Raw genomic sequence first — 11,899 nt, 5'->3', positions numbered from 1 at the left:
AAATCAATGACTTTAAATGATACACAATTTTATGTCTTTATAAGTCACCTTTCCACACTGAAACATGGAAGCTCCATAAAATAAGTTAATATTTTGCTTTCAGAATAGCAATATTATTTGCCTTCATTATAAACAGAATTCATTTGAGAGAATGATTTTTCAAATGAAAAGATTAAAATAATCCCATCAAAACCAAACAAAGGCATTTTATGTTCTCACATCTTTATTATTTATTTTATAATTCTGGCTGGATAGTAACTCTTGTACTTTTATATTACAAATTTGCCTTTAAGTAATACATAATACACTTAAGGCAGATTTACCTTATGGAAGTGGCCTCAGCTTCTAAACATGACTACAGTGATTTACACAAATAACAAAAATCACATAAAGGAGTATCTACTGATATCTTTCTTGGTACTTATCTTTAGCTCTAAAACCTGCATAGTAAATAGAATTCCTATGAAATTTTATTTTTGAGATAGGAAACGAACACTATTCCTATCTTAAGATGGCCTTTATCTGATCTAACTGGATGTTATTATTAATAACATAACCTTTAAATTTGTGGGAAAAACTGATACTTTATACTCACTCCCCAGAGAAGGCTCAACAGCCAAAACAAACAAAATGAGCCGTTATAAAATCATATTGCTCGTATTACCTAAACTCACAATTCTGCTTATATAATTGTATGCATATGACAGCTAACAATTACTATCAATATATCAAGATACTCCAAAAGTATCCTTTGGTTGCATTGATTTATCAGGAAGCTAGGCAGCACGGAAGATTCATTCTCTGGTCTTCTGGTCATTAGTATAAACTGAAGCTTCTGTAACTATTTGGTGATCCCAGTTTTGGGGCATATAGCACAAAACCTTCAGGAGACTGGTGGCCTCAGTTGGAAGAAATTGAAGACTAGAAGGCTTGCAGTTAAGGTAGAGTTATCATTAGAAGATCTTAGCGAAATAGGAATGCAGCCAGAATTACTTGTTATTTATTAGCAATCAAGATTCATTAAATCATTTCTCTTTCAGAAAAATATCTTTAAGATTTATATATTTTCAACTGCTCTTTTTGAAAAGAACATATAAAATTAAGATATTTGTGAAAATAAACCAGTTTCAAGTATACTTGTTTCTTTTCATTTTTTCCCCTTCAAAGAGTTCTCTCACCAAGCACAGATGTGATATCTTTTAAAGCAAGACAAACTCTTCTGTGCTAAATCTTTTTAATCTTTTCTTTTCGTCCTCTGAGAAAAGGTCTTCTTCATTGGTTGTAGTAGATGTAAAATCATAGTCTCTGGAATGACCATTTACAAAAGTAAATAAGGGATATTTCTCTTTAGAAAAAACTTTCAGCATCTGTAATAGAAAGCACAGAAGAATCCCTTATTGAATGCAATAGTGCACAGTAGGAACACATGACAAAATCTAATGTTTTAGTCCTGACTTTCATTAGCTTTTCTCATTTACATTTATCCAGTGCTATTGCTTTCACTGTTCTGGCTAAAAAATAAAAGTTGATCAGAACTGTATAATTTATTTATAGCTAAATGCCCGCTTCCCGATTAGGACTACACCATCAAAAATTAAGTACCATTCTCTGTACCCCCAAAGTAAGTCTTCTGGTCACATTAGTTTGAAGGTTTATGAAAGAGTTAAAATTTATCTTCTGTTAGTAGTCGTAGACAATGAAACAAAATGGTATCATTGACCATAGTAAAATATTGCGAAAGATTGTTTGGTACCATAACACAGAAAAAGAAGCATTAAACTGAGTCAGAAGGTCCATTCTAATCTCAGTTCTACAACTTACCTTGATGTGGTCTTCGACAAATCACACTACCTGAGTATCATCTATAAAACGGAGCAACAGATATCCAATCTCCTTACCTCAGAGAATTGTTAGCAATAATAAAAATTATTTTAAAAATTGAGTTTGGTTTTTCTAAAGATTGCTCATATTTGAAAAAATATTTCTGCAATTATCTAGTGAACATAAAGAATAGTGTTCTTATACATAGTAGTCATCCATGCTTTACATATTACCTTATAGAGTTACATTAGATAATTAAGAAGTGAAAAAAGCAATACTTAGAATTCTGTGGGACACCGACAATCATTATAACCTCTGTCAATCTGGTATTCATTGACAAGCCAACCACCCATTCTAAACTATTTCATATCTTTCTGTTAAACAAGTTCTATTAAAATTTAAACACTTTTCGTTAAATAAAAATTTTGAATGAAAGATGTTTTGATAGAAACCAACTTTTCTATAGGTAACCAGGACCTTTAAGAAGGATTCTGAAAAGTTTATGTGTTTCAGAGAATGCTGAAATAATATCGAGTACTTATACATCCTTAATCGTGATCAATTAAATATAATTTGTATTTAAAGGATAATTTCAGGGGTAAAAACCAAATTCTATCAAACATCAATATTCAATTGAAGGATCATCAAATTCTTATATATTACATTTACAGATTCTCTTGAAACATAGCTAAAATAAATATGTACCCCTAGCATACAGATACAAGGTTAAATTAAAAATATTTCACTGAGTTAATATAAACTATTTTTAATGAACTATTTAAAAACAACTGAGTACTTAAAAAACTAGAGTGATGGCAATCAGATACCATAATTCAAATTGTGCTCCTAATTTATACATTATTCAAATTTATTTTATTGACATTCTACCGAAAGAGAGAGAAGGGCAAATATACAGAAAATAAAAATAAGAGATTGAGGAGACTGGCATCTGGTCAGTTTCACTTAGAGCCAATGGCTGGAATATAGTCAAAAACTGTCATTTTATATTCATTTAATGTACTTGCAAAAGTCCAGTGTCTAATGGGCAGTTATCATCATAACATTTTCAAATCAACACAGCAAACATTATCATCTCTTCATCTTTTCTTTTCAGATTATGAAAGATGTCATTTAGGTGTATTAGTTGCTCATCAACTAAGATTCAAATCTGTGCCACAGGACAAATGTCAGAAAGGAACTCTCTATTCTTTAATTACAAAATTCATTTACTTTTTGCAAACTCACTTGCGAGGCAAAAACCTTCTAATACATATGTTATTGATTTAGGCTTTATGAATTATCATTTTTCTGATTTTTCTAAGCTCAAAAAATTTCAAAGATTACCAAATGAAATATATATCAAAGGTTTACTAAAATGAGTTGAAAACTTATGTCCACACAAAAACTTGCACATAGATGTTTATAGTAGCTTCATAACTGCCAAAAATTGAAAGCAACAAAGATGTCCTTCAGTAGGTGAATGGATAGATCAACTATGGTACATCGGACAATGGATTATTATTTAGCACCAAAAAGGAATAAGCTATCAAGCCATAAAAAGACCTGGAGGAACTTTAAGTGCATATTATTAAGTGAAAGAAGCAAATCTGAAAAGGCTACATACTGTGTGATTCCAATGATATGACATTCTGGAGAAGGCAAAACTATGGAGACAGTAAAAAGATCAGTGGTTGCCAGGGATTTGTAGGGAGGGAGAGATCAATAGGTAGAGCACAGAGAATTTTTAGGGCTGGAGAACTACTCTGTATAATACTATAATGGTGGATACACGTCATACATTTGTCAAAATTCATGGAATGTACAATACCAAAAGTGAGCCCTAATGTAAGCTACAGACTTTGGGCGATGATGAAGTGTCAATGTAGGTTCACTGATTATAACAAATGTCTAGTGGGGATGTTGATAGTGGGAGAAGAGTATATGAAAACTTTCTGTTTTTTCCATTCAATTTTGCTATGAACCTAAAACTGCTCTAAAAATAAAGTGTATATATATATATATATGTAGAAGGACAACTGAGTTGAGTAATAAGGTAAATGATAACATATTAGCACATAAACATGAAATAGAAGGAGGAAATAATTTTAGGACAAATAAAAATGGAAATGACAAAGGAGACTTTAGAAATTATCTCACTCTCATTTTATAAATGAAAAAAATTGGGACTCAAAAGATTTAAATTACTTTTCCAAGATGACTTAAAACAGCAGCAGCAACAACCAAAAGAAGTAAATTGATAATGGAATATTAGACCTCAATGACTTACCAACATTTTTTTTTTCTTTTTTTTATTTTTTACGCCTACAGCACCTGGTCTTCCTAGGTGGTCTCCTATCCAAGTACTAACCAGGCCTGACCCTGCTTAGCTTCCGAGATCAGACGGGATCGGGCGTGCTCAGGGTGGCATGACTATAGACCTCAACATGTCTTTCAAATGCTTTTCATAGCTATAAGCACTATGTCAGAATGATTTTTTTCAGACTTTTCATAAAAAATAACCATTGATTTGAAAATTTGATTCTGAAAACTTTTATTGAAAATAAAAACTTTAGTTCTTTTTTTTAATATTACAAGAAAGGACATATTGTCAAAACCTTAAAGTCCCTCCATAATGGATAACATAAAATCTACATTAAAAAAATTCCAAATTAGGTTATCTACATGACATGGGGGTATTAGCAATCGAGATACCATACAAGAAAAGATAATAAAAGTTATTTAATAATTTGGGGAAACATTTATTATATAATGTTAAAAAAACAGGATATAAAGCTATATATAAAAATTAATCTCAATATGTTAAAGTAATTTAAATACATACTTTCAAAAGACTAGCAAGAAATACAATAAAATATTAAGTGATTCTGAATTAAAGAATTACTGGTGACTTTTTAATACTTCTATTTTCCAAACTTTCTAACATGTATTTCTTAGACAGTAAGAGAAAAGTCATTTTTTTAAAATTTAAAATAATTGAATTTATTATCTCATAGTTGCTTTTCAAAACAGGTTTCAGTGATTTGTTCAACAATAACTTTAGAATAGGCAAGTCCTCTGTTCTATTTTAATAAGACAGCCAAAGATACAGGAAATAGTTTTATTACCTAAAAGGCAAATCACAGATTTCTTTTCAGAAGGTCAAATATTTTATCGCATTTTTCCTATGTACTTAGTTGACAGGTTTCAGAATTTACAAAGGAAAAAGCTGGAGGACAGAAGTTAAGCAATTTCTTACATCGTAATGCTAGTAGTTGTAAGAAAGAACAGAAATAGACCAGGAGATGACCACTTCTCCCCAGGCCAAAACCTTTTCCACTAGCTTTGCCAGCACTCATGTAAAATTATACCCAGTACAGAGCAGTCTATACCTGTATGGTCTATAGTCACCACACAGAGGAGCTACATTTAATCAGGGGTTAGGTCCTAGAGTCAGCCTATAGTATGAAAATCAAATATAGTCAAAATCAATATAGTCAAAATGATCTTCAAAAAGCCTTCAAATTGTTGAAAGGGTGCTATGCATAATTTTGTGTATAAAATCCTGTTTGGTACCATGTGTAAATGTACAATACACTATAGAACATAGTAATGTACATCATATAATAAAGAGTGCACATGGAAAAATACACACCTGTTTCATTATGAGTTCATGTAACTGAATTGAAATTGAATGCACATGTGATATTAACTCCACTCTCTCCTCACTACTTAATCTTAAACCTCTCTAACCCCATTTTTACCCCTCATTATAGTGGAAATACTCTCTTTTAGTCCTTAGATTTAAAAAAAGGCTTTTTATTAGTTCCTATTCTCTTGATATTTCTAAAGCAATCAATACTTCTGAGCATTTCTTTCTTAAAATATATACTTCCTGTGATTTCTATAATATTTTGGTTTCCTATTTCTCCTCCTATTTTCTAAACCGTTTCTCCTCTATCTCCTTCATCGACTCCACTTATTCCTTCATTCCAAAATGCAAATATTAATCAATTATTGATTCTTTATCTTCTCTATATATTCTATATTCTCTGTTAAAAATATTATCTACTCTCAGTTTCAACCATGAGCCCTTCTATGTTGAGCTTTATTATCAGTCATGTTTTACATGAGGAAACTGAAATATTGAGGCATTAAGTGACTTGTGTAAGTTCACACAGCTACTAACTGACAGAGGCAGGAATTAAGCTTAAGCAGTCTGGTTCTATTGTAACCACTATACTATACCGCCTCCTACAGTAAGTGGAGACATGTTGCAATATCAACTCAGATTGATCATACCAAAATAAAATGATCATTTCTACCTTTCGAAAATAGCCCCCTGACAGTTTTCCCTATTTCCATCATTGGTAACATAATTTATATTAATTAGGAATAGTTTTTGTTGCCAAGTGATAAAAACAGAATAAAAAACAATTAATAATGGCTTTAAGTAACAGGAATTATTTTTTATCACATAACAAAAAGTCTGACATTGCTACTTTAGTTAATTAATGTCTAACAGCTTCTACAATTCTCTTGGTTTTTCCCTCATGATCACAAAGGACCGCTGAAACTCCAGGTGTTGAGTTTGCATCCAAGATGGCGGTGGGTGGACACAGAGGGAGTGACAGCTTTCCATCTATATCCACTATTTCATCAGAAGAGCAAAAGCTTCCAGCACACACCCACTTATATTTCAGTGGCCAAATTGTAAACACAAGGCAAACCAAGAAAAATGAGTATTTGGGTGGGCACACCATTATCCCAAATAAAATCAGGATTCTTGTAGCCAAAAAGAGAGGTGGCTATTGAACAGATAACTAATAGTGCTTCTGCATCATTCAGAGAGAATAATCACCACAAAAATAAAACAGGGTACTGCGGTAAGGAAGGACTGAAACGTTTCTGTACGTTGTGTGATCAGAAAAGGCCAAGCTGAGACCTGAATGACAATAAGGTGTCAGACATAAAGGTTCTGCAAGAGCACTGCAAACCAAAAACAGCTACTACAAAAGCCTGGGATGCCGGCACAGTTAGCATGTTCAAAAAACAGAGAGGAGGCCAGTGTGGCTCAAGGGTAGAAGAAAAGAGAAAGAGAGGTACACAGGAGTCAGAGCACACAGGCCCTTGTTAGCCACATTAACACCTGACTTAAGTTTCACTGTTCCATAATCTTCTATCCTAAACATCCCATAACATTCTGTCTTAGTGTTTCTGCTCATGATGTTTTTATCATCCAGCTACCCTTCATACTTCCTTTCTGACTGTGCAAACTCTATTGGCCCTTAAAGTTGCAGCCCAAATTCAACTGTTAAGTATCTTGGTCCACAGTGATTCCTCCTTTCTCCAAAGTCCTAGAGATGGGTCTAGTATAGTGTAAGGAATACAAACATGGACTATGGAACTCAGTCTGTCAAAACCTGGCTGATACTTATAAACTGTGTGATCCTGGGTAAGTTACTTAACTAGACTCTCTCATTTTCCTTAGCCGTAAAATGTCAGTATTATAGTATCTATTTCAAGGAGTTGTGGTGAGAATTAAATCAGGTAATATATGTAAAGTAACTAGAAGATTGCCTTGGCATCTTACGTGTTGGCTATTGATATATTATTATTGACATTATTTCATAATATTAGTCTTCTGGCATTTATTAAATATGCTCTTATACAGTCATTATCCATTTCGTGTCTTCCCAGCTAAATAATAAGCCCCTGAAGATTTTAAAGGGAATCAGAGTTCCTATCATTAAATCCCAGAGGTAAAAAAGTTCTATGCAAGAAAAATATCTCTCAGATTTCATTTGGAGAATACAGAACTAAACAGAGGGGAAATGTAATCATGAACATAAACCTGAAACACTAAGGTGTTTTCAAAAAGACATTTTAGCAAAATAGCAATGGGTATGGGAAACTGTGTACCACTGAGGAAAATGGGACTGGAAGAGGAAGCAAACTTATTCTTTTACTCTATGAGACAAAGGAGTAAAAGTTACATGGAGACCGATTCTAACTCAATACAGGAAAACTTTTAACGGAAGGGTCTGTCTGAAAATGAAAGAGACTTACAAGGAAAATAATTAGTTCACCATTACCTGAAATAAAGATTAGACAGTCAACTGTCTGGACTATGGCTTGATGTATAAACAGGTAACTGTACAGAACAATGCTTATGAGCACATATTCTTGAGTTAAATTGTTTTCGTTGCCCACCAGCCATCCCACACACAGGAAAAAACTCTTTGGAAAAAACAAATAAAGCTATCAACTCTAGTACACCAGGCACAGTGATGATTATGAAAGGTTAAGAATTTAGTCTAAAATATTAAACTGTCGGGCCGTTAGCATCCTTTACTTCTTACTCCTGGAGCAACCACCAGACAACATACATTCTACAGGCAGATGGCAGAACTTTTCTCTGAAAAAATAAAGCAACTCTAGGGAAAAGATCACAACTTACTAAGGTGAAATTGATGAAAAAGAATGCAAACCAAGACACATAATAGTTTCAGAATACTTGGTACAAATAATAATAGCTAACAATTTATATAGTAACTAGTATAAATCAGACATTCACTTAATAAATCATGTAATCCTCACAATTTGGCCACAGAGAGAGGTAGCTATTATTATTTTCATTCCATGAAAAAAACCTGATGCACAAAGAGGTTAAGCAATGTGGCCAAAGCTACACAGGAATGGGGATGTGGAGCTGGGATTCAAAGCCAAAAACCTTTAAAGAGAAAAAAAAAAGTTTACATTTAGAGGAAAATAATTCAGAATGAAATCAAACTTCTCAGCAGCAACACTGGATGCTAGAAGGAAGTAGAGCTATGGCAATAATTCCAAGGAAGCTATGATGGTGGCCCAGGGTAATCATGGTAGTGGTGAGAAGTTATCAAATTCCTAATATATTTTGAAGGAGAGATGATAGGATTTGCTGATTGAATGGACATGGGGTGTGAGATAGAGCAAAGTATCCAGGATGACTCCAAGTTTTTAGAATGAGTACACAGAAAAATGGAGTTGTATTTCATTTGGTTTACTTTATTTTACTTTTACAACTTAGTAACAACACTTCTTTGGATAGATATAAGATAAAACTGTAACCCTATGGTCCCTTTTATAAGTAGTACTCATGTAGTAAAATTCCAACAAAATAAAGAAAGAAAACTAATTTTTATGTTAAGATTTTTAAAAATGGGTTTTTAAAATTTTATAGTCGTCTACAGCCATGCCACCCTGAACAAGCCCGATCCTGTTTGATCTCAGAAGCTAAGCAGAGTCTGGCCTGGTTAGTACTTGGATGGAAGACCACCTAGGAAGACCAGGTGCTGTAGGCGTAAAAAATAAAAAATAAGGGATTGTAAGCTGACAAGGTCCTTGCAATCTGTGAGGTCAATCAAGTGTTGCCTCGCCTAACAAAATTTAAAAACTAAAATAAAATAAAATTTTATAGTCACATCTTACAACTTTAAAAAAATAGCTAAAACAAGTATTTTATAAATATAATTATTTAAGAAGGCCAGGATGAGATTAATCTTGCCAACAAAAACAATTTAAGAAACAAATAAAGTAGATAAGGCAAGCAAGTGCTAGAAAACACCAGAAAGCAACCAAAACAGGCATATCTCAAGATGAGATCTTAGAGGGGGTACGAACATCAAGAAATAACAGAAGCCAGACAACAATGGAATATATATCGTTAAGGTACTGAACGAAACTACTGCTAAGATAGAATTCTATCCAATGAAAATATTCTTCAACAAAAAAGGCAAGCTCTTCCTCTTCCCTTCCCCCCTAAAGCCACTAAATAAGGATGAGCAAAATAGGCATCCATGGGGGCATGAAATGGGTGTGTTGGAGCCACACTGGAACCTGGCAGATACCACCCTAATCAAGTGATCGAAGTTAACATCACCAAGAAAGGGACAAACTGAAATCATGTGCCAAACACCAGGATGCAGTGAGAAGAACAGAGTATCGATTCTGTGATATTCTTGACAAAGATACAAAACCTGAAAAAATCATGAGGAATCATAAGACAAATCCAAAATGAGGGGACATACTATAAAGTTTTAAAAAGTATCTTGTAAAACAAAACAAAAAAACCCAAAGTGTCCTGTAATCTTTGAAAATATGAAGGTTATGTGAAAGTCAAGGAAAGATAAGGAACTGTTCTAAAGTAAAAGAGGTTTGAGATATACAAATACAACACATTATTCTGAACTGGATCCTTTTGCTATACAGAGCATTAATAAGACAATTAGCAAAACCTGAATAGTGTCTGACGATTACATGGTGATGATATATAGTGCTATTTTCCTGATTTTGAAAGTTGGATTGTCGTTAGGTAGGAGAATGTCTTTGTAGGAATTTTATACTCAATAATTCAAGGATGACAGGCACTGGGTTAGCAAGTTACTCCCAAAGGGCTCAGGGAAAAAAAATTATTTGCATTATACTTATAACTTTCCAGTAAGGTTGCAATTATTCTAATTTTTTAATGAAGGCAAAATAAAGATGTATTCAAATAAAAACTGAGAGAATTTATCACCAGCAAACAGCACAAAAATGGACTTTAAAGAAATGTTACTAGAGATAGAGCATTATATAAAAGAATCAGTTTTCAATAAGAAGATCTAACAATCCTCTATTTGTATGTTAACCAATAACATAGCCTCAAAATATGTAAAACAAAAAATAAGAGAACTTAAAAGAGAAATGAGAACTTAAAATTGTGACAAATTGTGATTGTCAACCCACAATCACAATTGGAAACTTTTATCACATATATACATGCAGGAACCAAAAAAAGAACATAAAATATTTTAACAATATGATTTAACTACTCAAGAGACAAGAGGGAGGGAGAGAGGGAAAGAGAAAAGGAAGGAGAAAGGGAGGAGACTGTTAATAGAAAGATCAGAGACAGGATTAAATAGAACTATTCCACAGAGATGATAAAATCTAAAGAAGTGGCAGATGGAAGAATGGTTGTGTTAGACACAATCCCAGTAAACCTGACTTCATCATATTCACCTCTCAATTCTACCTATTTGCCTCCCTATCCAAAGGAATTCCCTGATTGACCATTTCAATGAAATAAAAGATATTCCTAACTCCATCTGAAATTCTGCTATCCCTATTATGCCATTATTATGTCAAATTCTATTGTTCATTTTATCTACTCCCACCTCAAGAATTCTAAGCATTCTTAAAGTAAGTCATGAAATTGTGTTATTTAAGTCCTTTATAATTTGGAGGGCTCTCACTATTCTCTTGCTGATTTCTTACTAATTGTGGAGTAGGTTTAAATGGACCAGTCAAGACTTTACCCGAACCTTAAGCAAAATGCAGTGAATATACCTTATAAAATGTTTTTGTACTCCCCAAATTAAATTATTTCTTTCCTATTTTTCGTTCTCATTTTTTTCTTCATGGAATTTTAGTTTTTGTTACGCATTTATATGTGTTTAAAATCCTTCTTGTCCACTAGACTGTAAGTTCATGAAGCCAGGAGTCATAACTCTTGTTTGCCACTGCATACTCAGCTCCGGCCATTCAACAAATACACTGAATACTTACTTACCATGGGCCAGGCATTGTTCTAGATGCTTTGAGATACATCATTGACCCAAATGGGCAAAAACATTCCTGCCCCTGTGTAGTTTATGTTCCACTAGAGAAGATGGGTAATAATAAACATAATAGATAAATAAATTGTGTAGTGTATTAGAAAGTAGTAAGTGCTAAGGAAAAGGTAAAAAGACAAAGTAAGAGGGAATGGTGAGGCAGACTGCATTTTTAAATAAAGTTTTCAGATTACACCTCATCGAGAGGGAGATATCTAAGCCAAGACTTGTAGGAAGTGAAGGCATCGGCCATGAAGATATCTGAGGGAAACGCATTCCAGTCTAGTGCAAAGGCTCTAAGACTGGAGTTTGCCTATTAGGTTAGATGATCTGCAAGAGGCCAACATGGCTACAGCACAATGAAAGGGAGGCAAAATAAGAGATGACAGGCTGAGGTAAGAGAGAAGGGCATGAAGACAGATTATCAAAGGCCTTAGAGAATATAG

At 33.4% G+C, this 11,899-nt stretch overlaps 1 protein-coding gene, 1 non-coding gene and 1 pseudogene across 4 annotated transcripts in view; 1 reads left to right on the top strand and 2 right to left on the bottom strand.

Moving 5' to 3' along the window:
- Positions 1-201: 201 nt before the first annotated feature.
- Positions 202-11,899, bottom strand: part of ATG4C (autophagy related 4C cysteine peptidase) — a 68,797-nt gene continuing 57,099 nt past the window's right edge. For all 3 annotated transcript variants that reach the window (XM_011369554.2, XM_011369553.2, XM_011369552.2), the window contains exon 12: positions 202-1,367. In XM_011369554.2, coding sequence (XP_011367856.1) covers positions 1,200-1,367 — 168 coding nt within the window. In that variant the 3' untranslated portion in view covers positions 202-1,199. The remainder of the gene's footprint in view (positions 1,368-11,899) is intronic.
- LOC111745287 lies at positions 4,141-4,259 on the bottom strand. Its single transcript, XR_002782587.1, has one exon. It is a non-coding gene; the product is annotated as a 5S ribosomal RNA (ribosomal RNA).
- Positions 9,043-9,161, top strand: LOC111745312 (annotated as a pseudogene).

The sequence above is a fragment of the Pteropus vampyrus genome, unplaced genomic scaffold, assembly GCF_000151845.1.
Source record: "Pteropus vampyrus isolate Shadow unplaced genomic scaffold, Pvam_2.0 Scaffold151, whole genome shotgun sequence".
In the NCBI taxonomy this organism is placed as follows: Eukaryota; Metazoa; Chordata; class Mammalia; order Chiroptera; family Pteropodidae; genus Pteropus; species Pteropus vampyrus.
The sequence above is the reverse complement of the archived record's forward strand: the minus strand, read 5'-3'. Positions and strand labels throughout refer to the sequence as shown.